The sequence below is a fragment of the Zalophus californianus genome, chromosome 3 (genome assembly GCF_009762305.2).
Source record: "Zalophus californianus isolate mZalCal1 chromosome 3, mZalCal1.pri.v2, whole genome shotgun sequence".
In the NCBI taxonomy this organism is placed as follows: Eukaryota; Metazoa; Chordata; class Mammalia; order Carnivora; family Otariidae; genus Zalophus; species Zalophus californianus.
Window position 1 is genome coordinate 140,687,649 of NC_045597.1, and position 26,933 is coordinate 140,714,581.

Genomic DNA, 26,933 nt, shown 5'->3' on the forward strand with positions numbered 1-26,933 from the left:
CCTCCCTACCCCCACTTCACAGGAGTTTTTCTGCAACATGACTAGGTATAAACCCAACATTTTATAAATTATGAATACTTTATTCTCTCCAAAGAACATTTATTTCAGAAATTACAAAGCAGCTCTTCCTCACTCAGGAAGAAATAGGTTCATGGTCAGACTTGAGACTTACTTTCCCCAATACACATCTCTCACAGAACTCTGAAAGAATTATAGGGGTGAATGCTAATTAAGCTTCAGAGCGTTCAAAAAAATATATAAAATCCCCATTAATCCCTCTACATAAGAAGTATTGCTTCATCTCACCTGTCCAGGAAAACACAGATACTAAAATATATCTCAGGAAAGAAAATACCATTAAAATTTCTGTTAAAACAACAGAATGAAAAACACACAAATTAAAGAAAGAAAACCTTAGAATTCTAACTTGAAAACCTGCATACTCACATAAAAATCAAACAGTATAACCTCTCATTTTATCCAGCTAAGTTCAATGCAATTTTTGCATTGAAATAATATTTATTTGGAATTTTTAATAACATGGCTCTTTCCAGAGATTTCAGAATAGTGGGCTATGTACAGGTAGTAGGTATTATGCTTCTACCAGAGAGCAATCAGAAAATTAACACAGCCAGTGAACTGGCCAGAAGGTGCTTTGTTCAACAGAACTTAATAAGATGTACACTTTCAGGTCTGACCTCTCACAAAAGGATTTTGTGGGTTTTCAAATTCACCTCTATTCAGGTAGATGGTGTTGATGATCATCCCAGGGATATGAACAATTTTCAACTTTAGTAATGAATTTGATTTGTCCCGAAACCATTGGAAACATGTGAAAATTTCTTCTCTGAGTCTATTCAGGTAGAAAAGCATTTGAATGAGTTAAGGGATCCACGAAATGAGTCTAGTTCACTGAGCATCTAAAAGAGGATCAAATATCCTTGGTGGCATTTTCTTTAAAGAGAGCCTGTGAGTATGGCTAAGGGCCTGGGTGGCTCTATGATCCTGAAGAGGAGAAACACCAGGAGGTGAAAAAAGTTTTGAGTGTATCCTGACTGTTTGGCATTTGGGCAGCAAATTGCTGTAAGAAGTCAACGTGCAATAATTTCATATTTGAATATAACATTAAAAATGAGGCAATTGTCTGAATAATTACCAAAACCATTCCCTGTTATTAAGGGGGAAAACATTATTTCCTTAATCATCCAGACTATTTCTTCAGATGGATCATATTAACTGAACAATTATTTAACTTTTCAATTTGTTGTGACTGTGTGGATAGGGCTCCTGGGACCCATATACAAGAACATTTATCTCAGAGGAAAAACTAATTGTGCCTTGAGTCTTGCACTGACAAATCACATCATAGTAATTTTACTGTTTCTAATTAAAAATTGCTGCTTTACTAACAAGTGATAAAAGTTTCACAAATAATACAGACTAGCTCCACAATGGGAGAAAAAGAGAAGAAAATCTTGGATGATGGGTAATTCAACAGACATTGGAGGCTCCTCACACAGCTGAACATTCCCTGTTTCTTGACTTCCCTTGTATTGGCCCCCCTCCTTCGTCTAGTGCCTTCTTTTGCTTCTGGGCTCATCCTTGGACCTTTCCCTTTCTCCTATCTACAGATTCTCCTCCAGATTGACCCACTCGGTACCCTACTTTTAAGTATCATCTATATACTGATCATTCCCCAATACGACGAGTCTCGAGTCCTGACATCTCACCAAAACTTTAGACTCCTGTACCCAACTGTTTACTTGCCAGATGTACAAGCCAAAAGTCATTGTCACTCATTTCCCACATCAATAAGCTTTGGATATGTCACCGCTAATTTGGGAGAGAATCTCTCACTTCTTGCTCCTCTAGTCTCAGTCACATTGTTTCTTTTTTTCCTAGCTCTGTTGAGATATAATTGACATATAACTTTGTGTAAATTTAAGGTGTAAAATATGATGATTTGATACATCACATGTTGTGAAATGATCACAAATATGCTTTTGTATCAGATCCAAAAAAATCGCTGGAGACTTTGCCCTATGTTTTGTTCTAGAAGTTTTAGTTCCATGTCTTACATATGTATCTTTAATCCATTTCAAGTTAATTTTTGTGAGTGGTATAAGAGAGGGGTCTGATATCAGTCTTTTTCATGTGAATATCCAGTTTTCCCAACATCATTTGTGAAAAAACGATCTTTTCTCCATTAAGTATTCTTGGCTCCCTTGTCAAATATATGTTGACTGTGTATGCATGGGTTTATTTCTGGGCTCTCAATTCTATTCCATTGGTCTACGTGTCTGTGTTTAGTGCCAGTACCATACTGTTTTGATTATAAGAGCTTTGTATTATAGTTTGAAATCAGGAAGTGTGATACCTCCAGCTTTGTCCTTCTTTCTCAGTACTGCTTTGGCTATTTGAGTTCTTCCTCTTTGCTCCCTAGATGCACGGACCAAGCTTTTGCCTGTTTAGTGCCTCTCAACTTGACTTTTCCACTATCTGGAATGCTCTTCCCTGATCTTTGTGTAGTTTTGCTCCTTCATTTCATTCAGGTCTCAGTTCAAATAACATCTTATAGACAACTTCTTGATCATGCTCTGATATAAACATCCTCTCAAACTATCCTTCAGTGATCAATCTCTATCTCTTCATCTCATTCCATTTTTAGAGCACTTATCATTACCTAATACTATATTATTTTTTATTGGTTTGCTTGACTATTATCTACTGTACCTACCTATACCTACCTGTATCTATTGTATTATGAGCCTAATATAATTTAATATCTATTTGATAGTTTAGCATTTTTTTGAGTCTTCCTTCCTCCCTCCCTCTCCTTCCCTCTTTCTTTCTTTCTTTCTTTCTTTCCTCTCTCTCTCTCTCTTTCTTTCCTCTTTCTCTCTTTCCTATTTATCTGGATAGGTGAAAGTCCCTCTTTGTATGTGTTTCTTTATAATCCTATAGAAGTGTTTGCATTATTGTCCAGTTCTCTTGTGATGCTCTTCCAGAAAAACTTTCAATTCAAAAGTAAAATCTATGAGGTGGGGTGAAATCATTTGCAACATACCTTGCTTCTTAAAGGAACTAAATTGTAAAAATATAGCTAAAGTGTGTTATTGTTTCAAAGCTATAAGTAAGAGTATATCTACTACCTTAGAGTACAGATGTGAAATCAATTTCATTTTTATTTATTTTTTTAAAGATTTTATTTATTTATTCATGAAAGACAGAGAGAGAGAGAGAGAGAGAGAGAGGCAGAGGGAGAAGCAGGCTCCCAAGGAGCAGGGAGCCCGACGCGGGACTCGATCCCAGGACCCTGGCACCATGACCTGAGCTGAAGGCAGACGCTCAACTATCTGAGCCACCCAGGTGCCCTTAATTTCATTTTCAAAAGAAGCTGGTACTCTTTGCCCCAAACAACAGAGAATTTGTATCCACTTTCATTTGTACTTATTGCTTCAAAGATATCTTCAACCATAAACTTGAAGGATTAAACAAATAAAAAGGATTCCTGTACTACTCAAACATCATCTGCTGTTTTTTAAAAGACATGATGACTCACAGACCCTTGAAAGTCAGAGAGCTTGGAGGGTTGTGAACAGCATTTCTTTCTACTCACCCTGCTTCTTTCATATTCTTTCCTTGAGGCAGCAAAGAGTTGAGCATTAGATATGGCAATTCCACAAAATGGAAGATACATCTGCATAACCTGGGGGCAGAGAGAGTGTTAAGAACATTAAAACCTTACTGCACCAAATGCTATATTCCTTGCATTGGCCTGATCATAATACTTTCTTTTTAACACAGAAATCGAGTATGGAATTATTGATATGAGTATCTTAACTTCAGAAGGGATATTTTTCAGAGTTGACTCTAAGATGGTCTCAATCAAGCTTTAACTAGGGACAGTCACATCTCTGAGCACATATAGTGAAGCAACAGACAATGATGACTATGATATAGGAACTGTACCTAAATCATCTGTGTATCCCTTCTTTGATCAATGAAAAAGGAATAAATGAATCAACTCATATATCTAAAATGTAAGGCAAGTGTCCACATTCACATTTGGATGGTGGCAGGCTATGAGTCAATTTCCTTGTACATGTGTATCTGTACCAGGGTTCTCAGCTTGACCCTAGCACACAGCCAGCTACAAATTTCAGTATGCGTGGTAGATTGGCCCAGTAGGAATTTAGGGGCCACAGGGCCTAATAGCCTCGTGCAAAAGAGCTCAAATTGTGCCCACCGTTCTGTTGACAGAACTGGATGTGAATGCAAATGTGCAGGATGATCCTACAGAAGCCTGTTTGAGGAAAGGCTGGGGATCCTTTCAGAGAGCACACTTCTCCTATGGGAAGAAACAGCTCGGTGTGGTGGGCTCGATCCTAACAAAGACTTTCTCATCATTTCATCATCACTTATTTTCAATACTTCCTGACACTCTTGCTCAGATTCATCTCTGGCATCTCTGATTCCAAAGAGAGAGAGAAAGCCCCAAGTAAAAACCAAGGGAACGATTTCCCTAGACTCTTTGCAACATAGAACATTGTGATGAGCAAGATTGCTTTGGGATTTCTTTAAGGAAAAGGGCATGTTTTGTTCCCTCGTCTTCCTCCTTTCCTCTGTCTCCTCTCCTGTCTCTGTCTCTGTCTCTGTCTCTCTCTCTCTCACACACCCCCCCACACACACTGCAGTGTCCTGTGAAGAGGTACAGAGCAGTGGCAAAACAGAGCCGCTCCTGCATGCCCAGAAGGCAGAAGTGCAGTGTTCACCATGGGTGAGGGATGAGAATAGCAGGAGCTGCGGGAGACGCCCGTGGGACACGCAGAACACAATTACCTAGAGTGGAAGGTGATTTTACAGAGGGCTTGAGAAAGACAAAAGATAAAGGACAACCCACATTCCCTATCATTTCTTTCCTATTAAAACCTTGCTTTGGCTACCTGGGCATACTCAACTCTGACCTCGGGTCCCAGGAAGTGTAGCACAATGCTGTACAAGCTAATATGGCGACACCACTCTTGGAAGAAAGACAAACGGCAGGATTGGGAGTAGGTAGACGTACAAAACCAATGGGTTGATTTTTTACACATCTTTCCAGGATAAATTCCTTCACTGAATTTGAACTTCTATTTAATGAGGACCTACTAGGTGCCAGACACGCTCACTTCATTTCATCATTTGAATAGCACATCAACTTCTCCCGGAGAGACTTTAAGTACATTTTAGAGATCAGGAAATTCAGTAACTTGCTCAAACTCACACAGGAACTCAGGTCATCTTCTTCTACAACTGATGATCATTCCTTACAACATGCTGTCTCCTAGAACGAGATGCTATTTCTGTCACCCCCTCATTCTCTTTCCTTGATCCTCCCCCTCATGCCTTAGGAAGTTTGTTGATAAGCCCGGATAAAGCTGTTGACATAAAGCTGCCAAATATTCTGCCAGAATTTCCCTGTCGTTAGCCAGAATGGGACCACTTTCAACATTACCTACACACACAGAAAGCACTTTTGTTTCCTGTTTTTTCTCTGCTGTGGAGGCAGTGACGATGGTGGAGGTGGGGGGGAGGAGGAGATCCGGGTTCTTTTACTCTCCTCCTTTTCCTTCCTTTCTTTCCTCTTCTCTTCCTCCCTCCCTTCCTTCCTTCCTTCCTTCCTTCCTGTATTTATTTGCCTTCAGAGGCCATGTTTAATATGGTTTGTAGGTTATGCAAGTAGGTAGAAGAGAATGACCAAATGAATATATGAAATGTTTTTTTTCTTTAAGATTTTATTTATTTATTTGACAGAGAGAGACACAGCGAGAGAGGGAACACAAGCAGGGGGGAGGAGTAGAGGGAGAAGCAGGCTCCCCGCCGAGCAAGGAGCCAGATGCGGGGCTCGATCCCAGGACCCTGGGATCATGACCTGAGCTGAAGGCAGACGCTTAACGCCTGAGCCACCCAGGCGCCCCATGTGAAATGTTTTCTAATATAGCTAGGCTTGCTTCAATTCATTTGTAATACCAATATGTATTGAGCTCCAAGAATTGTGTATAATTAAAAAGAATGTGAATTTTAAATTACATGACCATTGTCCTTTGTATGGCTTTTCTGTGTGAAAGCCAAAAAGTCACTTAACCTTTCTGAACCCATTTCCTTATCTATAAAATGCCTGGTTTCACTGGCTAATCTTTCCTTTTTAGTTCTAATATTTGGTGATTCTAATAAGTAGAAACATCCATGAGCTGTAATATTCTACTTACTGGAGAAAACAAAGAACTCAATAAACATGCTCATATTTTATTCAAGAAATAATCATTTGTAGTAGTAACTGATATTGACACAGTCCTTGGATATGATGTTAAGCATTTTATATGTGCTCTACCCTCTGATCCTTGTAATCACATATGTCATACCATTTATACTATTTTTCGGATGGGAAAACTGAGGCTTTAGAAACTTACCCAAATTTTTTGGGAGCTATCTCTCCATGGGTCTCTCACATTTCAGCACAACTTACAAGCAAAGGCACTGCTCTGTCTTTCAAAGGTGTTTGTATAATGAACAGCCTTGGGAAACCATGTCTTTTTCCAGAGGGAAGAGCAGATTTGTTTACTATGAAGTATCATTAAGGGAGTATCTCTCTCTGGGGCAGAGCTCTTGCAGGCTTACTGTCCATTATGAAAGATCTGTGTTCCCTACATTTGTTGTTCCTCTCCCATAACCCATGTCCTGTGTCATCAAGATGAGGCTGTTAGCGAACATTTCATCCCAAGCCAGAAACAGCTGTTCACATATCATTAAGACTATTTCATTTTGGGGGTGCCTGGGTGGCTCGGTCAGTTAAGCGTCTGCCTTCGGCTCAGGTCATGGTCCCAGGGTCCTGGGATGGAGCCCCGCATCAGGCTCCCTGCTCGGCAGACAGTCTGCTTGTCCCTCTCTCTGACCCTCCTCCTCCTGCTCTTTCTTTGCCCAGCTCTTTTTTCTTGCTCTTTTTTTTTCTTTCTTTCTCTTTCTCTCTGATAAATAAAATCTTTAAAAAAATTTTTAAAAAGACTATTTCATTTTTCATTTATCCTGTAGGTGTATTGATATGAACTCCCTGACATAGTTACTTAGTATTTGTAATTGTAGGGTAAGAACCCCAGGAACAGTTACTGAGATCCATGTTAAATTTCTTTATTCCCTTTTTACTGAGTTAGTTGCTATTTATTTTATTGTCTCATTCCATTGATTTCCCCCTCTACTACATTGCATTTCCTTTATTTTAGTGACTAAAACTAGAAAGTCTATGTATATACTTAATAAAATCTAAATAACATCTTTGGCCTCCTTCCAAATAAGATAAAGACACTGGAATACTTTTAGCTTCCTGTTATATATGTTACTTTTTTAACTTATATCTTGTTCGTTACTACAAACTGCACATTATTATTATTAGTTCGTGCTTTATTTAGATTTACCCACATGTTTACCAATTTTTTCCTCTTCATTCCTTCTAGCATTTCCTTCTGTCCTTCTGGAATAATTTTTCTCTTTTTGAATCCTTTAGGATATCCTTTAGCATTGCTGGTAAATGTGTTATTTTTGTTTTGTATAAAAATGTTCTTATTCTATGATCAATCTTTAAAGGTAATTTAGTTTGGTATACAATTCTAGGTTGACAGCTATTTTTCTTCATACTTAGAAGATATTATTCTCTTATCATGTGCAGCTGATGCTGCTAAAATAGTCAGCTGTCAATCTAATTTTTTGTAGGTTATCCATCTTTGTCTCTTGTTTCTCCTAGGACCTCTTTCTGTCTTTGGTGGCCAGTCTGTACTTTTCCAGCCTCAATCAAAGGCTTAACTGAATCATAGAGAACTCTATATATATTGGCCAAAGATTACTGAGGATGGAGACAATATTATACCTTTATGACACATTGCAAACTGGGAGGGGATCTTGATTTACAAAGGGAATGATTTCCCTGTGTCATTTATTGGTAGAACAACTCAACACTCTGAAGCCAGAGTCAGTTCCACTATGGACACCTACATGACAATATGATCCAATGAGTTTCTACATAAATATCCAGGAGAATCGGGCAAATGCATTTTGAAAGGAAGAAGTGAAAAGAAGCAGAAGCAGTATGGAAATAGGAGATAATGAAAAATAAAAATTTTTATGTCTTTTTTTCAGTCCCAGTGCAACAGATGTCTTTTTCTTAAACAAAGAAAGAGAAATATTGTTCTATTCTTTTCCTTTGAAGTCCCCCTCCTCCAAGAAAAAATACTAATTTGGCTTTCATCATCCAGTTTCTGAATACAAAAGGTCTAAAAAAACCTTGATGACTAAGAAGCTAATGAATCTGTACACCCTTGTGCAGTGCTTTTCAGCTTGAAAGCACTTTATGAACATTAGCTAATTAATCTTTACAACATTCCACTCGGAAAGGGAGTTAAACTGAAAATCATTTAACAGCACAGAAAAGTCCCTTTAGCCCTAGAAACTCATGAAAAGTGTCACTAATAAGCATAAAATGGGAGCACTGGGACTTCCATCAATGTCCTAAAGAAAGACAGTAGGTACTGAGCTTTTTCAAACTTACAGACCACAGAGAAAGGTTATTAAAGCCTCCTGGGCAGGGCTGGTCCAATTATTCATCATTAAAGGACACTGGAGGTCTACACTGGAGATTCTTTGAGGGGCCTAGGGCCATCCCCTTTATGGACTCCACTCCTGAAGGCAAATAGCTTGAAGAACCACATCATTATCCCCTAAAGTCATGGGTGAGAGAAGGTCTTCCCACCATCAGGCAACATCTGCCTCTGCGCTGACCCTGTGATAGGCAGCTGCAGGTCCCTCCCGCCCTCTGGCAGGAGCTATAAGGCAAAAGTCACTGAGCTGGGTGGGCCCCACTGATTTGAAACAGATGTTGTAACTCGAACACTAAATAAAGTCTTCAAGTGGAGTAACTTGGAAAATAAGGTATCAAAATATGGAGGCAGTCACATTGTTTTCACATAATGAAACACCTTCCACATATTTTAAGAATAGAATATTTAAAATAGTAAAAAAAACGAAGGGCGCCTGGGTAGCTCATGAGTTAGGCATCTGCCTTCGGCTCAGTCATGATCCCAGGGTCCTGAGATAGAGTCTTACGTCAGGGTCCCTGCTCAGTGGGGAGCCTGCTTCTCCCTCCGCCTGCTGCTCCCCCTGCTTGGGCTCACTTACCCTCTCTCCCTCTGACAAATAAATAAATAAATAAATAAATAAATAAATAAAATCTTAGATAAATAAATAAATAAAATAGTAAAAAATGAGTCTGAAGTTTTCTAGAGTCTCCAAAGAAAATTCCTGCTTCCAGAGGTATAGTTTGGATCACTGCAATTTTCTTCCTAGGCAAATTCAGTAAAGACAATAGGTCAGATTTTTATTTCAAATGTCACCTGTGCCCTCTTTGAAGAAAACGGTCTCCCAAAAATACAGACATATAAAGTCCCCACTTTGTTTGAAAGAACACTGGCATGGAATAGATTGATTCAACACATACTTTTGGAAATTGTTTCTTTTAAGAATTAACACTCTGGGGACGCCTGGATGGCTCAGTCAGTTAAGCTCTGCCTTCGGCTCAGGTCATGATTCCAGGGTCCTGGGATCGAGCCCCCGCATAGGGCTCCCTGCTCAGTGGAGAGACTGCTTCTCCCTTTACCCCTCCCCCTGCTCGTGCTCATGCCCTCTCTCTCAAAAATAAATAAATAAAATCTTTAAACAAAATTAAGAAAAAAGAATTAACCCTCTAAAGAGAATGGACGGGGGTGCATTTCATTCACAAAAGATGAGGAAGAGCAAAGTAACAAACAAAGTAGACAGAGAAACTTATGGGGCGCCTGGGTGGCTCAGTCGGTTAAGCGTCTACCTTCAGCTCAGGTCATGATCCCAGGGTCCTGGGATTGAGTCCCGCATCAGGGAGCCTGCTTCTCCCTCTGCCTGCCATTCCCCCTTATTGTGCACTCTCTCTCTCTCTGACAAAAAAGAAAGGAAGGAAGGAAGGAAGGAAGGAAGGGAGGGAGGGAGGGAGGGAGGGAGGGAGGGAGGGAGGAAGGAAGGAAGGAAGGAAGGAAGGAAGAAAGAAAGAAAGAAAGAAAAAGAAAGAAAGAAAGAAAAAGAAAGAAAGAAAGAAACTTCCTCTTCTGCTTTTCCTTCTGAGGAGATGGGCATGTAGGTACTTCTGCTTCTGCTCCTGGGTATCAAAGCTGGGACCGTAGGGGAATTGGAATGATCTCCCTTCCACTATCTTCACCTCTCTTTCTGAGGCTAGTATTGGCTCAAAGATCCCTAAGAAGCCAAGCTTATCCAAGGGTAGACAGGCTGAGGCTGATTCCTGGCAGGCAGCCTTGCAGCATCAGGGCCTACTCTCTTGGACTTTTTTGCAGGCTCTGGTCTGCTGAGCACTTGAATCATGCATATTACCTGATAACCTTATTTCTATTTGCTCCCATTCCCGACATGGGAGACTTTAGAAAAACAACCTTCTCATATCCCAAGGCACTTCTAAATTCCCACTCTCTTACTCACTGTGTTGACAGGAAAACCCATTTCAGGAGCCATGCTTCTTCATTTACTGAAAGAACCCATTTCAGGAGCCATGTCCTTTCCAAGATAATTTGAATTGTCTTTTTTGGATCATAAGATTTCAACAGAAAAAAAAAAAGCACTCATATTTCTACTGTTCAAGGGTAACCACTATGAACATTTGGGAGACCGCCACTCAAATTTTCCTCTCTCTTGCCATATAAATTCAAAGAGCCTGATCCTATATGTAATATTTTATCTACTTTTTTCACTTTTTATAATTAGCTATCACTTATTATGACCAATGCAGAATATCCCATTGTATAGTCCAGAAAAAGAAAATTTATACAGAAAGAAAGTGGGTTACTGGTTGCCCGGGCTAGTGGTGGTAATGAGATTAAGTGTAAGTGAGATAAGGGAACTTATTAGGGGTCTGTTCTAAAACTGCTGACTGTTGCACCATTCCTAAAGTTACTAAAAATCATTGAATTGCTCTTTGAAATGGGTGTGTTTATAACATGTAAAATATATCTCAATATAGCTGTTAAAAATTATCATTCAAAAATCTCACTCACTGTATGGATTAATATTTTTCACTTAGTCATCCACTGCTGGACATTCAGGTTGCTTCTAATTTTAACAATCTTAGGGTTAAATATTCTTGCAATTAAATCTTTGCACATCTCATAATTATTTTCTTAGGATAAAGCCCTAACATTTGAACTTATTTATTTAACTTAACACACACTTGCATAGCACTTTCTCTCTACCAGGAAATATTCCCCGTCCTTTACTAATATTAATTTGCTAATATGCATGTACATTTTTAAATAACTCCTAGTATTACACAAATTTTTAGTTTTTGTTAAAAAAAATCCAATAGTATAGAAGGGTATACAATAAAATAGCTATAGATGCCTCTTCATTTACTATCCTGCTAACTACTCCCCTCCCAAGGAACAACCTTAAGAGACATTTATAATATTCTTCTGGACCTTTTTTTCATTAACTGCCTACATATAATATCGAGTTTTGGGGGGTGTTTGTAAACATAAGTGGGATCAGACTATAGGTTATGTTTTATACCTTCTTTTTTGCTTGGCATTATATCTTGGAAAACTTGACATGTCTGTTCAAAGAAATCTACTTATTTCTTTTCAATCTTTGCTGAATATTCTAGGAGATGAATGTACCCATTGATTGACATTCTTGTTGTTTCCAAGTTTTCTCTATTACAAATAACACTGCCATGAACTTTCTTATAAATACATCTTTGTGCACTTGGACAATACTTCTGTTGGACAGATTCCTAGAAGTGAAATTTTAGTTGAAGAAAATGTGCATTAAAAAAAATCTTAACAGCTATTGCCTACTCCTCCTCCAAAAATTCTCTACCAATTTAAATTCCCACTAATAGTCATCAGAGAATTCATTTACCTCTCCTTGTACAACATTGGGTATTATTATTCTTTTTAAATTTTGTCTGACAGATTAAATCAGCACTCATTTTTGCATTAACTTACATTTATTTGATTACTAATGATATTGATAATAATTTCATAACTCCAAATTTGTTGGTTATAATTTCCATAACTTGTTGGTTATCTCTGTTTTTTAATATGGCCTATTTGTGTCTTTGCTTATCTTTTACTGGACATTCTATTTTTTACTACTTACTAAGCACTCTTTTTATTCTAAGAATAATAACCATCTTCCATTTTTTAAAATCATGAATCTTATTTAATAATTGGCAATTGTCACCTCTTTGATACAGTCCAAGAGCCCTACAAGCCATGACTGCTTTGTCTAAGATAAATAGATATTACGACACCGTAAACTTGGGCCTACTCCCTCTCACAGTATAAAGAAATTCCACAACAATATCTACCTATATAACCCCGTCAAGGTTACTTTTATAAGCAGGTTGACCTACATATCTCATGCTGCCTACTTGCTCCATTCATTTTTGTAACTCAGAGTTTGTGTAAGAAGTCAGTTTGAGCTGCAGTTTGATCCAGCCACTCTTGAGTTCTAGCTATTAAAGTCATTATGATTTCTCCAATTACCAAGCACAGGTATAAATGCAGGAAGCTACACTGCATAGTAATTTAGTCTTGGTATCAACAACTTGATGCTAGAAAAACCTTATAATATCATAATCATTGTATAAACAGAAAAATTCCTCTTAGGCTATTTTCTAATGAGAAACACATTGGTATTTCTTTAAATGTAGAACATATTCACACTATTTCCTCCCATTATAGTAACAGGATCCTTCCTTTCATCATCTTATTTATCTAGTTCCTTCTTTTTTTTTTTATAACTCCTGGTTCTTAAGGTAGTGGACATTTCATATAAATAGACTCACATAATATGTGGCCTGTCATGCCTGTCTGCTTTTGCTTAGCATACAGTTTTCAAGGTTCATTCATGTTGTTGCATGCATCAGTACTCCATTCCTTTTTTCAGTCATTCTTTCTTAAATTAATAGACTTTATTTTTTAGACAAGACAACAAAAAAGTTGAGTGGAAAGTACGGAGATTTCCCATAAACCTCCCTCCCTCCCCTAGCACGCACAGTTTCCCTCAGCATTAACCTCTTACATTAGTGTGGTATATTTGTTACAATTAATAAGCCAATATTGATATATTATTATTAACTAAAGTCCATAGTCTACATTAGGGTTCACTCTTTGGGTTGCATATTCTATGGGCTTTGGCAATTGTATAATGACATGTATCTACCATTACAGTGTCACACAGAATCATTTCATTGACCTAAAAATTCTGTGTTCTGCCTATTCATCTCTTCCTCTGTCTCCCCAAAGCTTTGGTAGCCAGTGATCTTTTCACTGATTCTGTAATTTTGTCCTTTCAGGAACATCATATAGTCAGAATCATACAGTATACAGTCTTTCCAGGTTGGCTTCTTTGGCTTAGCAATATCCACTTAAGGTGACTTCATGTCTTTTCATGGCTTGATAGCTTTTTATTTCTTTTTATCACTGAAAAATATTTCATTATATGGATGTACCACAGTTTGTTGACCTGTTCACCTATTGAAGGACATCTTGGTTGCCTCCAAGTTTTGGCAATGATGAATAAAGCTGTTATAAACATTCATGTGTAGGTTTTTGTGTGGACATGTTTTCAACTCATCTGGCTTAATATCCAGGAGTATGATTGCTGGATTGCATGGGAAGAGTATTTTAGTTTCATAAGAAATTGCCAAACTGTCTTCCAAAGTGCCTGTGCCAATTTGCATTTCCACCAGCAATGAACAGAAGTTCCTGGTGCTCCACATCCTTGTCAACAAATGCTGTTATCAGTGTCTTGAATTTTAAACATTCTATTTTTTTTTTTTTTTTTTTTTTAGAGAGAGAGAGAGAGAGCAAGCCAGCAGTTGGGGGGCGGGCAGAGGGAGAGGGAATCTTTAGTAGGCTCCAAGCCCAGCATGGAACCCAACACGGGGCTTGATCTCACGACCATGAGATCATGACCTGAGCTGAAATCAAGACTTGAATGTTTAACTGACTGAGCCACCCAGGCACCCCAAATTTTAAACATTCTAATAGGTGTTTCATGATATCTCATCATTGTTTAAACTTGCAGTTCCCTGATGACATAGGATGTTGAGCATCTTTTCATATATTTATTTGCTGGGAGTATCTTCTTTAGTAAGATGTCTGTTCAGATCTTTTGCCATTTTTAAATCAAGTTGCTTGTTGCTTATTGTGTTTTGGGAGTTCTTTATATATTCTGGATACCTGTCCTTTATATGTTTTGTAGAGATTTTTCTCCCAGTCTGTGGTTTGTTCATTACATGTTATTTTTTATGTAAAGCTTAACTAGATTTTTACTTATTTGTTTCTATTCTGCTTTCAGAGAACTTTAGGATTAATCAAAGGTTTTAACACATTTCCTCACCTACTTTCAACCTTATTCTTGATATCAGTGTACCCAGGATAGTATTCTTTTGTCCAGGCCCAAGGGAAAAGCCATGTTTTGTCTGTGGAGGTAAGCCCTTTCCTAGGGTCTTTCATTTCTGTCATTTCTGTGGGATTGGGGGCCCTTCCTCTCTACCATCATTGTTTCTATCTCCTATGTCTGGATCTTCCCTTCTCCCTCAAAGGGAAATGTCTTTCCTTTCATTTGGTATTGCTGTTTCCATCTGCATACCTCCAGGTCCTCACTCCCATCATCTGGCTTACAATCTTCAGTCTACAGGAATGGCTCACTGGAAGCTTGTCTATGATCTCCTGATCACCAGATCACAAAACCCACCAAATAATCTATGTTCTTGTCCTCTTTAAAACCTTTACCACTTAATCACGAGCTGGATATTAAAACTTTGGCTTCCATACACTATACACTCCTATTTCTTTTTCTGTGTTTTTGACACCCCTATTCAAGTTATATTCCCAGATTCAGTCTTTGACGTTCTAACCTTCTCTTTCCACATTCTCCCTCTAAGGATTTATTTATTCTCATAATATAAAAATCCTACAGGGGCGCCTGGGTGGCTCAGTTTGTTGAGCATCCATCTCTTGGTTTTGGTTCAGGTAGTGATGTTGGGTGGTGAGATGGAGCCCAGCATCAGTTTCCACACTCAGTGGGGAGTCTTCTTGAGATTCTCTCTCCCTTTCCCTCTGCCCCCTCTCCTCCTCCTCTCTCTCTATAATAAATAAATAAATCTTAAAAAAAAGAATCCTACAAAATAAAGCAGGTTGGCCATCCAAGAATTAACCTTTGAGCAAGAGTCAGCTAGAAAAGAGCAAATTCGATAGGGCCAGATATTTAAGCAGCCGAGAAACTTCCTTCTTTTGCTTACTTACTTCTTCTGCCTTACTCTTGAATGTCGCTCCATCTCTAATTCCCTTTGGCTCTGAATTCATTCTGCTATGTCCCTAGCCACACTTCCTCTCAGCCACCCTCTGCTATTTTTCAGATTTAGGTTTCAGAGTTTCTCATCCTAATCCACCAAGCTGAGCTCTGGGAACATTTGCTTCCTCTATCTCATAGTCTAATATTGACATTTCCGGTCCTAAACTGAACTTGACTCTGAATTCAACAATATTAACTAGACAGGTGCCAAAGCCTCTTCTTTTTATTGGTGTCTTCAGCAGTAACCTCTGGGATGATTCTCAGAGATGGCTCTCTGATGCTGACCTTTTCTCTGTGCTCTAGCTCCACATCACCAGTTGCCTATAGGATATTTCAACTCAGAGGTCCGTATATTACCTCAAACTCAGCATTCCAAACCCAAGTTTATCATTTCAACCCCTTCTCCTCCGGAAGAAAGAGAGCTTCCAAAATGCTCTATCTGTGCCAAATGAGCCATTAATGTTCTATTTACCCAGTTCCAAACTCTTGAAGCCAACTTTGATTGCTGTCTATACATTGGCAAAAACACATAATAGTAATTCAGTAGCTTCCAAGGTCTCCATCCCACACCCTTGAGCTTCTGCGGGTCAGCTTTGCCATCCCTCACTATCTCTACATTATTGTAACGGTAGTCGAGACATTCTCATCCTCACAATGTGCCAAGAACTCATTAATCTTTGCTTTCTCTTCCAGAAAAGTCATAAATTTAAACACACTGACTGTCCCAATGTGCCCTGTTGTGACAATTAAAGAATGGAAGAAATAAATATTATAAATGCCTTATACATATTGAAAACTGTTTTCTTCAAAATACTATTGTGTGAGCATGTCTACACCACATACAGTACTTTCAAAAAAATCTCATTAGAAGCTCATCAGAAAGTATCTTGAATATTTAAGACTATGGCTTAGTATTTTATAGATGCTTGTGGAAGATACATAATAATCTCAGGAAAAACAGTGAGGAAATATAAAATTGCTATTCAGAGGAACACATGAGACCCAGAAGGGATTCTTCTACTTATATATCTTTTTTTCATTTTCTAAAAATAATTTATCATCCAAATGCAATGCCAATGACATGGATAATAAACCACACTATTTTTTAATTTCCAGCAATATTCTCCAGTGGAGAAGAAACAGAGAAGGCTATGAAAAATATGCTTAGAGCATTAATATTTAATTAATGTAATAGGACCCTAAAATGAATATTATAAGTGTAAAAGCCTTGATTAAATACATAAGTTGTGCTTATGCAAGTAAAACACTGAATTGGTACTTACTAAATTTAAGACATTTTTAAATAGACAACCTTGAAGACAGAGCTTAAAGTCTAGCCTAAAAACACATGGAACTTTGTGAAGGGCTAATCATTTATAGGCATACTTCATTGTATTGTGCTTCACTTTATTGCACTTTGCAGATATTGTATTTTTTACAAATTAGAGATTTGTGGCAACCCGACATCCAGCAAGTCTATCAGTACCATTTTTTTCCAACAGCATTTGCTCACTTCATGTCTCTGTGTCACATTGTGGTAATTCTCTCAATATTTCAACCTTTTTCATCGTTCTTATATTTGTTATGTGATCATGATCAGTGATCTTTTATGTTATTATTGTAATTACATATTATTGTAATTATTTTGGGATGCCACAAGCCATGTCTGTATAAGACAACAAAGTAAATCAGTAAATGTGTGTTCTGACTGTTCCACCAACCAGCCATTCCCCACTCTCTCTCCCTCTCCTTGGGCCTCCCTATCTCCTGAGACACAACAATATTGATATCGGGCCAATTAATAACCCACAGTGTTCAAGTGAAAGGAAGAGTTGCATGTCTCTCACTTTAAATCAAAAGATAGAAATGATTAAGCTCAGTAAGGGAAGGCATGTTGAAAGCTGAGATAGGCCAAAATGTAGACCTCCTGCCCCAAGCATTTAGCCAAGTTGTAAATGCAAAGTTCTCGATGGAAATTAAAAGTGCTACTCCAGTGAACATATGAATGATAAGAAAGCAAAACAGCCTTATTGCTGATATGGAGAAAGTTTTAGTGGTCTGGCTAGAAGATCCAACTGGCCACAAGATCCCCTTAAGCCAAAGCCTAATCCAGAGTAAGGCCCTAACTCTCTTGGATGCCATGAAAGCTGAGAGGTGAGGAAACTGCAGAAGAAGAGTTGGAAGCTAGCAGAGTTAGTTCATGAGGTTTAAGAAAAGAAACCATCTTCACAGCACAAAAAAGTGCAAGGGGAAGCAGCAAGTGCTGATGTAGAAGCTGCAGCAAGTTCTCCAGAAGATCAAGCTAAGATCATTCATGAAAGTGGCTAAACAACAGATGTTCAATGTAGATGAAAACAGCCTTCTATTGGAAGAAAAAGCCATCTAGGACTTTCATAGCCAAAGAAGAGAAGTCAATGCCTGGCTTCAAAGCTTCAAAGGACAGGCTGATTCTCTTACTAGGGGCTAATGCAGCTGGTGACTTTAAGTTGAAGCTAATGCCCACTGACCAGTCCAAAAATCCTAAGGCCCTTAAGAGTTATGCTCAATGTACTCTGCCTGTGCTTTATCAGTGGAACAACAAAGCCTGGATGACAGCACATCTGTTTACAACATGGTTTGCTAAATATTTTAAGTCTACTGTTGGGACCTGCTGCTCAAAGATTCTTTTTAAAAATATTACTGCTCATTGACAGTACACCTGGTCATACAAATGCTCTCATGGAGAAGTATGATGGAATTAATGTTGTTTTCATGCTTGCTAACACAACATCCATTCTGCAGCCCATGAATCAAGGTCATTTCAATTTTCAAGTATAGTTATTTAAGAAATATATGTCATCAGGCCAGAAGCTGTCATAGGTAGTGATTCCTCTGATGGATCTAGGCAAAGTATATTGAAAACTTTCTGGAAAGGATTCACCATTCTAGATGCTGTTAAGAACATCTGTGATTCATGGGAAGAGGTCAAAATATCAACATTAACAGGAGTTTGAAAGAAGTTGATTCCAACCCTCATGGATGACTTTGGGGGGTTCAAGACTTCAGTGGAGGAAGTAGCTACAGATGTGATGAAAAGAGCAAGAGAACTAGAATTAGAAGTGGAGCTTGAAGATGTGACTGAATTGCTACAATCTCATGATAAAACTTGTATGGATGAGGAGTTGCTTTTTTTTAACACTTATTTATGTGAGAGAGAGTGAGAGAGCACAAGTGGGGGGAGGGGCAGAGAGAATCCTCAAGCAGACTCCCTGCTAAGTGTGGAGCCTGATGTGGGGCTCTCGATCCCAGGACACTGAGATCATGACCTGAGCGGAAATCAAGAGTCGGTTGCCCAACCAACTGAACCACACAGGTGCTCGGAGGAGTTGCTCCTTATGGATGAGCAAAGAAAGTGGTTTCTTGAGATGGAATCTACTCCTGGTGAAGATGCTGGAATGACAACAAAGGATTTAGACAGAATGTTACATAAACTTGGTTGATAAAGCAACATCAGGGTTTGGAGGATTGCCTCCAATTTTGAAAAGAAACTCTACTTGGGTAAAATGCTATCAAACAGCATCACATGCTACAGAAAAATCGTTTGTGAAAAGGAGTCAACCAATGCAGCAAACTTCACTGTTGTCTTATTTTTAAGAATTGCCACAGCTACCCCAACCTTCAGCAACCAGCACCCTGATTAGTCAGCAGCCATCAATATGGAGGCAAGACCCTCCACTAGCAAAAAGATTAGGACTTCCTATAAGCTCAGATGATGGTTACCATTTTTTTAGAATTAAAGTATTTGTTAATTAAGGTATGCACATTATTTTTTTAGACACAATGCTATTGAATACTTAGTAGTCTATGGTCTGGTATAAGCATAACTCTTTTATGCACTGGGAAACCAAAACATTCATTTGGTTCACCTTTATTGCAATATTTGCTTTAGTGCAGTAGTCTGGAATCAAACCCATAATATCTCTGAAGTTTGCTTGTATTACCAGTGTTGGGTAGCAATCCAAAGAGGAAAGCCTTCTATGGGATTCATCAGGAATTCAGCAAGGTTTCTCATTATGTATCTTAGAACAGTCTAGCTAAAATCTAGGAAGCTATCTTCAAAGGCAAAATGCTTTATTGCCCCCATCCACACTTTTCATTCTTCATCCAGATTCAGTCTGTCAGTAGTACGGTCTCATTAATTGCTTCAGGTGTTGTTTCTTTTCATAGTTCAAATATTTATTTTAGGGGCTAAATTACATATACAGTAAAGAGAGAGAATAAAAATACAAGCCCAAATAAAGCAGAAGGCAGGAATTAATAAAAATAAAAACTGAAAATAATAAATGAGAAAACAACCAGTAAAACTGATAAATTGCTCCAGAAATGGTGCTTGTAGGGAAAATCAATAAGGCAAATAAATCACTACCTAGTTTAATCAGAGGAAAAAACCCACAAATGCACTAAAACAGAAGTGATAAAATATATTCTCAGCTACAGAAAAAAAAATTTAAAGAATTATAACAGACTTCTTTGCACAACCCTAAGCTTATATATTTGAAAATCTGATGGTGCATTTTAAGGAAAATATAAATTAGCAAAATTGAATTAATAAGAATGAGAAAATCTGAGTAAACAAATCACCACAGAAATAAATATTGGGGAGAGTTGTAATAGAATCATTCTCAGAAAAGGTGCCAGGTCTAAATGGTTTCATAGGCAAATTCTTTCAAATTTTCAAAAACAAGGTAATTACTATGCTATTCAAACTATACTAGAGTCCAGAGAAAGGTAGAAAACCTCAAATACTTTTTGAAGGCATGATAATTCTGATAGCACATCCTAATAAAAATAGCACAAAAATTAAACCTAGAAAATAAGTCCCTTATGAAAATGAGTGAGAAAGATCTTAAATAAAAATACTAGAAAATCAAATATATATATATATAAGGAAACTGAATTTACCCCAATATAAAAAAATGGACATGACCAAGAATTTCTGTTCACTGAACTGATGGTTCAATATTGCAAAATCAATTATTACAAACTTTCATCTTAACTTGTAAGGGAAAAGATATGATTACCTTAATATTCTAGAAAATCATTTGGTGAAATCTACTACCTATTGCCTAAGAAATTTTTAATAAGCTAGAAGGCTATTAAAAAGCATTTTAAAAGTGTATGAACACGTCATATTTCTAAATGAAGGGACCCAATATTAAAAAGAGATCAATTTTCCCTCTAAATCACTCTATAAATTTTATTCTAGTGGAAATTGAAATGATACATTTGGAATTCGAAAAAAAGTAATTCTAAAATTCAAATGAAATGAGAAATATACAACACTAACCAACATTAAAAGGAATGAGAAATAAGAAGTAAGTAAAGCTATGATGGCCAAACTAATCCCACAGCACAATGGAACAGGGTTCCAGAACCAGGATGTATGACAAATGAATATTGACAAAGGTGGCATTTCAGATCAACAGGAAAAGATGGTTTAATCAACAAATCACATTGGGACGAATATTTCACTATTTGGGGGAAAAAAAAACAACTAAAAATTAGAACTTTAAAAAAAAATCCCAGAGAGACTAATGATAGGCTAAAAAATAAAACTACAGAAGTCATGGAGGAAATATAAATACTTATATACATAGTCCTTAATTGTGAAAGTCTTTTCCAATCATACCACCAAATGTGGAAATTATGTGAAAGATTATGGATACCTTTGTATATGAAAACATTTATATCTCAAGATATAAATTAATACTAAAAGGCAAAATGAACCGAGAAAAATTATTTGCAGTGTTTATGATAATTGTAAATACCCTAAATAGGAAAAGAATACTTTCAAAACAATCAGAAAAAAAAAACCCTCATAACAATTACCCAAAACCTCATAACTAAAAAATATATGAAAAATGTTTAATACACTATCAAATAAGTATAAACTAAGATAACAGTTAATTGCCACATATTTCCTATTATATTGACAAATATCACAATTAAAACTAATATCCAAGGTTAATAATAATGTGGGAAACAGGCATCTCTTTAAGAAGATGAATTGGTGGAGCATTTCTGAAGAACAGTTTTGCAAAATGTATCAAGTGCTTTTAAGAACAGGCCCTTTGTTTTTACAATTTAATTCCTAGAAATTTATCTTAAGAAAATAATCTGACAAGTTTAATCAATGTGCTTATGTCTTAGCAGGGGCAAATTCACATCTTGTAAGGCCTGAAATGTATACATTTGGGAAGGGAGATTTTCAGAAAAAAATTCAAGGGGTGCTTGGGTGCCTCAGTCAGTTAGACATCGGACTCTTGATCTCAGCTCAGGTCTTGATCTCAGGGTCCTGAGTTCAGGGCCCACGTTAGGCTCCATGCTGCATGTGGAGCATACATACATGCATACATACATGCATGCATACATACATACATACATAAATAGAAAAAAATACAAAATTATGAAAACAAAATTAGGGACGCATGGGTGGCTTGGTCAGTTAAGTGTCTGTCTTCAGCTCAGGTCATGATCCTAGGGTCCTGGGATGAAGCCCTGGTCAGGCTTCCTGCTCAGTGGGGAAACTACTTCTCCCTTTCCCTCTGCTCCTCCCCGTGCTCATGCTTGTGCTCTCTCTCTCTCAAAATAAATGAATAAAATCTTTTTCAAAAAAGTAAACAAAATTAGTTATAAAATGAATATTTATTTAGAATGAGGAAAGAAATCATAATATATTACAATTTTTTAAAACTTGACAAATAACACTTGTTATTTGTCAACAGCATTTCCCAAAACAGCATAATATTTATATTAATTTTCCTAAAATTTTGACAGTATGATTTTTGATTGCCTCTGCATGTGATAACAATTTTTAATATTATTTCTCTATAGACACATAGAAAAATAATTGTCTTCTCTAGCATGAGCAATCAATATTTGTTCTATATTATTGATGGTTAAAATGCATAATACAATTAACTTCACCCAGAGACATATTTCCTATTTGCATTGCTAGTACAGGTTTGTGTCTTACAAATGCAGGAATTCTGATCAATTCTATGTTGAGTAATTCTCACCTAACAGTAAGCAAGCATGCAAGCAAGAGAGGAAAGAAAAGAAAAGAAAGAAAAGAAAGAAAAAGAAAGAAAGAAAGAAAGAAAGAAAGAAAAGAAAGAAAGAAAGAAAGAAAGAAAGAAAGAAAGAAAGAAAGAAAGAAAGAAAGAAAGAAAGAAAGAAAGAAAGAAAGAAAGAAAGAAAGAAAGAAAGAAAGAAAAAGAAAGAAAGAAAGAAAGGAAGAAAAAAAAAGGAAGCAAGCAAGCGAGCAAGCAAGCAAGCAAGCCTGGTGTGTTTATCATTGTAGATGCTGCATTATTGAATATGCTCCTGACAGGAGAGAACTTCTGCTTTGACTAGCCATCCATGAAAACTAAATTTTATACATCTGATGATTACAATTTTCCATAGACTAGCTTCCGTCTCCATACATTTCAAGCTGTATTTCTCTTCCACTGTGCATACTTCTAGGGCCACATACTATAGAAAACATCCATATTCCAGGGTGTCCTCTAGCCTTGAACCTTTGTGCCAAGATACTGAGTGAGCAGGGAGAGTGAGTGAAAGAAGTATTCAGGGAAGCCATTCTTGGCAACGTAAGTCTTGCAACAACCTAACTCTACACGAAAGGCATTGAAAACCATATTAATGCATCCTACTAAACTCAAACGAAGTGCATCCTCAACCTGACTTCTTCCTTAACTAGGTCCCAAAAATGTGGCCCCTCCAGGAACACTTGATAAATGGGGAAGCATGATAGACAGGGAAGTTGGAATGGAAAAAGAAAGTTGTCTCAATTGAGTACTCTTAAAAATATTTTACATTTGCTAACCTTACAAGACTTTGCTCCTTATTTTCTTTTGCAATTTTTTGCCCCATTGACCATTACTTGTTAGAGTTCTTCAAGGCTCGATCCCAGGACTTCCTATCCCACTCACTTCTTTATAGGAAATCTTCTCTGCAACACTAGGTTAAATTACTATCTACATGCCTATGACCTCCAAACTTGTATTTCTAATCCAGAGTTTCTTTTGAATCCTAGATCCAACTGCTTACTCAACATTTTCACTTAGATATCTCAAAAGCATGTTAAATGCCTTATCCAAGATAGAAGTAACAACTGACCACCCTCAACAACTTATTTCTCTTCTGAGAGGAATATGGTGCCCTAGCAAAGTGCCTCCTCTCAAACAAAGGTTGAATACAAAAGCCTGAGCCCCATACCCAACACATCACCAAGTCTTGTTGATTTTACCTGTTAGTTATCTCTCAACATTGTCTGTTTCTTTTCATCATCATATCACTTCCCACTGCCTCACCTTCACCTCAATCCAAGCTCTTGGCTCTTCCATGTCTTCCTACTTCCTAGAGGACCTGGCATTCAAAACCCTTCACAATCTGGCCCCAACATATTTTTCTAGACTCATCTTCCAACATTCTTCTCCCTCCACATTCCTTGTATACTAGCCACAGGAGGTTACTCATTCTTATGCATAATCAAGTTTTATACTTGTTTTTTTTTCCATCATTATTCCCTCATTCCAGAATGCTCTTGCCCACTTTGTCTACCTTTTAAACTCTACTTATTTTACAAGGTTGAGTTCAAAGATCATCTTGATGATATCTTCCTGGACCTTTCCTTTTGCCCTATCATTTTCTGCCACTCTTTCCACTCCACCAAACAAATAACCAGTACTCCACCATGCTTTTATAGCTCTTTATACATACCACTAGTACAGCACTTTTATATTATAGTTCATTTGTACCAGTACTTATAACCTTGGATAGATTATGAATTGCTTGAGGGCAGAGACAATGGCTTACTCATCTTTTTTCCTTCTGCCACGTGGCTCAGGGCCTAGGTAAAACATAGGACCTCAATATATGTTTCTACAGCATATCCTCAATACTTTCTGTTACAAGTGAACAAGATCCCAACTGATCTGGCAAAAGCAGAAATAAGAAATGTATTTTTCATGTAATAAAAAGCACAGGGGTAGAACTAGCTCTAGCAGGTGCTGAATTAAATTCCAAATGAGGTCATAAAATGCTGTCCCTATTTACCTCTTATCTCCACTCTCCTTTATGTGGGCTTTATTCTCAAGCACCATTGTAGCTCTAGACCATCATTCGAGCTTCTTTTCCCTGATAGTGTGCGCAAAAATGCTGGACCTAGCCCTCATTTACTGAATTGGATTACATGACCATCACTGAACCAATTCTTGAGGTCAAAGAAAACCAATCACCTCATAGGCATGACCTGAGCCATATGCCCATCACTGAGCTTGGGGTAGAAATGAAGACCAAGAATAGGATAGCTCTCTAGGGGAAAATCAAGGCCCCTATTACCAAGATGCGGTGGGCTCAAACTAACAAATATACACAAGTAGTTTATAAAATTCTTGGGAAAATTATCATTAACTTTCCTTTCAGACAAAATTCTCAGTGTTATCTCATTTATTTGAAATTTCATAAAATTTGAAACCTATCCCTAAAAATAGTCCTGGAGTCTTAAGAGCATCATGTTGATGTTTCTGAACATCTTGTATAACACCTAGCACATGGCACCTAGCACATATGTCTAGGATGTATATGTTAAATAAATAAAACAATGTCTTGATAAGTAACACAATCTGTAAAATAACATCTAAAAGAGTATATAGAATATGTCATACATAAATACACACATTAACCAGGACAAGAAATACAGAGATCTGCTTTACCCTAAAGTAATTCATTATTTAACAAGTAACCAAGTGAAACAGAACTTGTATTTGCTTAAAGAAAAACTGTACATGACCCCCACCATCTTTTCTTTCTTTTCTTTTCCTTTAAAAGTTCAGAATATGGGCCATTGGTTTAAATTCTTGTCTTCACTTACTAAAATCAACTGCTATATGATCATGTATGAACCCAAATTGTATTTTGGATTTACATCTATATGTTAAAGCATCCAAGACCATAATCAAATCATACCCTGGTTCAAGCTGACATTACAGAAATGCTGACTACCAAGTAGAGTTCTGCCTGAACTAAAAGCAATGATACGACTTGTTTTGGTCTTGAAGGGCAGAAGTTTCCCTTACAAATATATCTAGCAGACCTACTCTACCAAGTAAGATTGATTTCGTGACTGCTCTAAAGCTTACCCATTGACCGTGAAACTTAGATGTGGCTGTCAGCTCAAGGAATTTGTAAGATTCAATGTCAAATCCACAGATAGAGATTGAACTCCTCGATGCCAGAGTCAGTATTTTATTCATTTCCCCGTTCCTCTGAAACACGGCACAAGGTCTGACACAAAATTTTTTCAACAAATAATTCACGAATTGATGTAAGCACACATACACACACACACACACATATATATATATCTTTATGGTTTAATGTGTTTCTTCATGTTCTCTCTGCTGTCAAGCTTTCTTTTAGGTACGTTTCATTACCAAGAAAGGATGGAATGCCAGTCTCCTCATGACACTCAACAAGCAGGAAGCTTAGGGGGACAAAGGTGGGTTGGAGGGGATGAAGAATCAACTTTCAGATCACACCAACTTTTCTTGCTTTGAGAAAGAATAGGGGAGAGCAAAAATTCTTTCTGAATCTATAACAAAATACAAAGTTAATGAAGATAATAGAAACCAAAAGAAACAAATAATTTTTTATCACTGGAAGCATTATTTGGTGAATTATATGTTACACAGCACTAATTTCATTTTGCCTACATATTGTACACAGCCTTAATAAATAGCTTCAAGATAACTTCAGAAGTGTCTTTTTCATTTTCTGGGGGGGGGGGGAAGAATGCTTGATTTATCACCTGTATTTCTACTAAATATTTTTTAAAAGTTAAAAGGAACTCAAACATTCTTTCCTTCTTGACTTCATGATAGTGTAGGGAAAAGTTTGTGGCAAAATATTAGCTTCATATTTTCTTGTTAGAAACCCTCTTATGGTCTAAGAAGTAGATTGTATGTCTGAGAGAATCAATTTAGGCTTCAGTAAGGGCAACAGTTTGATTCATTGATATAAAATTCAATATCTCCTCCGTGTTTGCATTATAATTCAGTGGATACAACCCCAATGAACAGGTAGGAAATTAAGGTGCTGAGAGTGAACAACTTTAGGCAGTAAAATATGGAGCCCATGAAATATGAGACAGAGCAACTTTCAGCTTTTGAGATTTGAACAGTTTGAAGAAAAGTACTGGCTCTCAGAAATATTCCAAAGGGGAGCTGACAATTTCAAAGTATTCCATAGCTACTTACTGATTTTTTTCTTAAGTCCATGATGTAACAGGGACAACATCTTGTTCATTATTTAGCAGTTCTCCTTTAGAGCTTTTTCCTTTACTCAGTCTACCTGCTTTCACACATTTTTGGACCTTTTTACTCAGAACTCTTGTCCACTATGAGGATATAAAAGACTGGAACTTTCTGATAATTTTTTTTTACTCCAAGTCTGCAAGTCCT

At 37.3% G+C, this 26,933-nt stretch overlaps 1 protein-coding gene across 1 annotated transcript in view; it reads right to left on the reverse strand.

Moving 5' to 3' along the window:
- Positions 1-26,933, reverse strand: part of PDE11A (phosphodiesterase 11A) — a 387,294-nt gene that overhangs the window by 238,819 nt on the left and 121,542 nt on the right. The window contains exon 3 of the mRNA XM_027589688.1: positions 3,620-3,709. Within this exon, the coding sequence (XP_027445489.1) occupies positions 3,620-3,709 (90 nt within the window). The remainder of the gene's footprint in view (positions 1-3,619; positions 3,710-26,933) is intronic.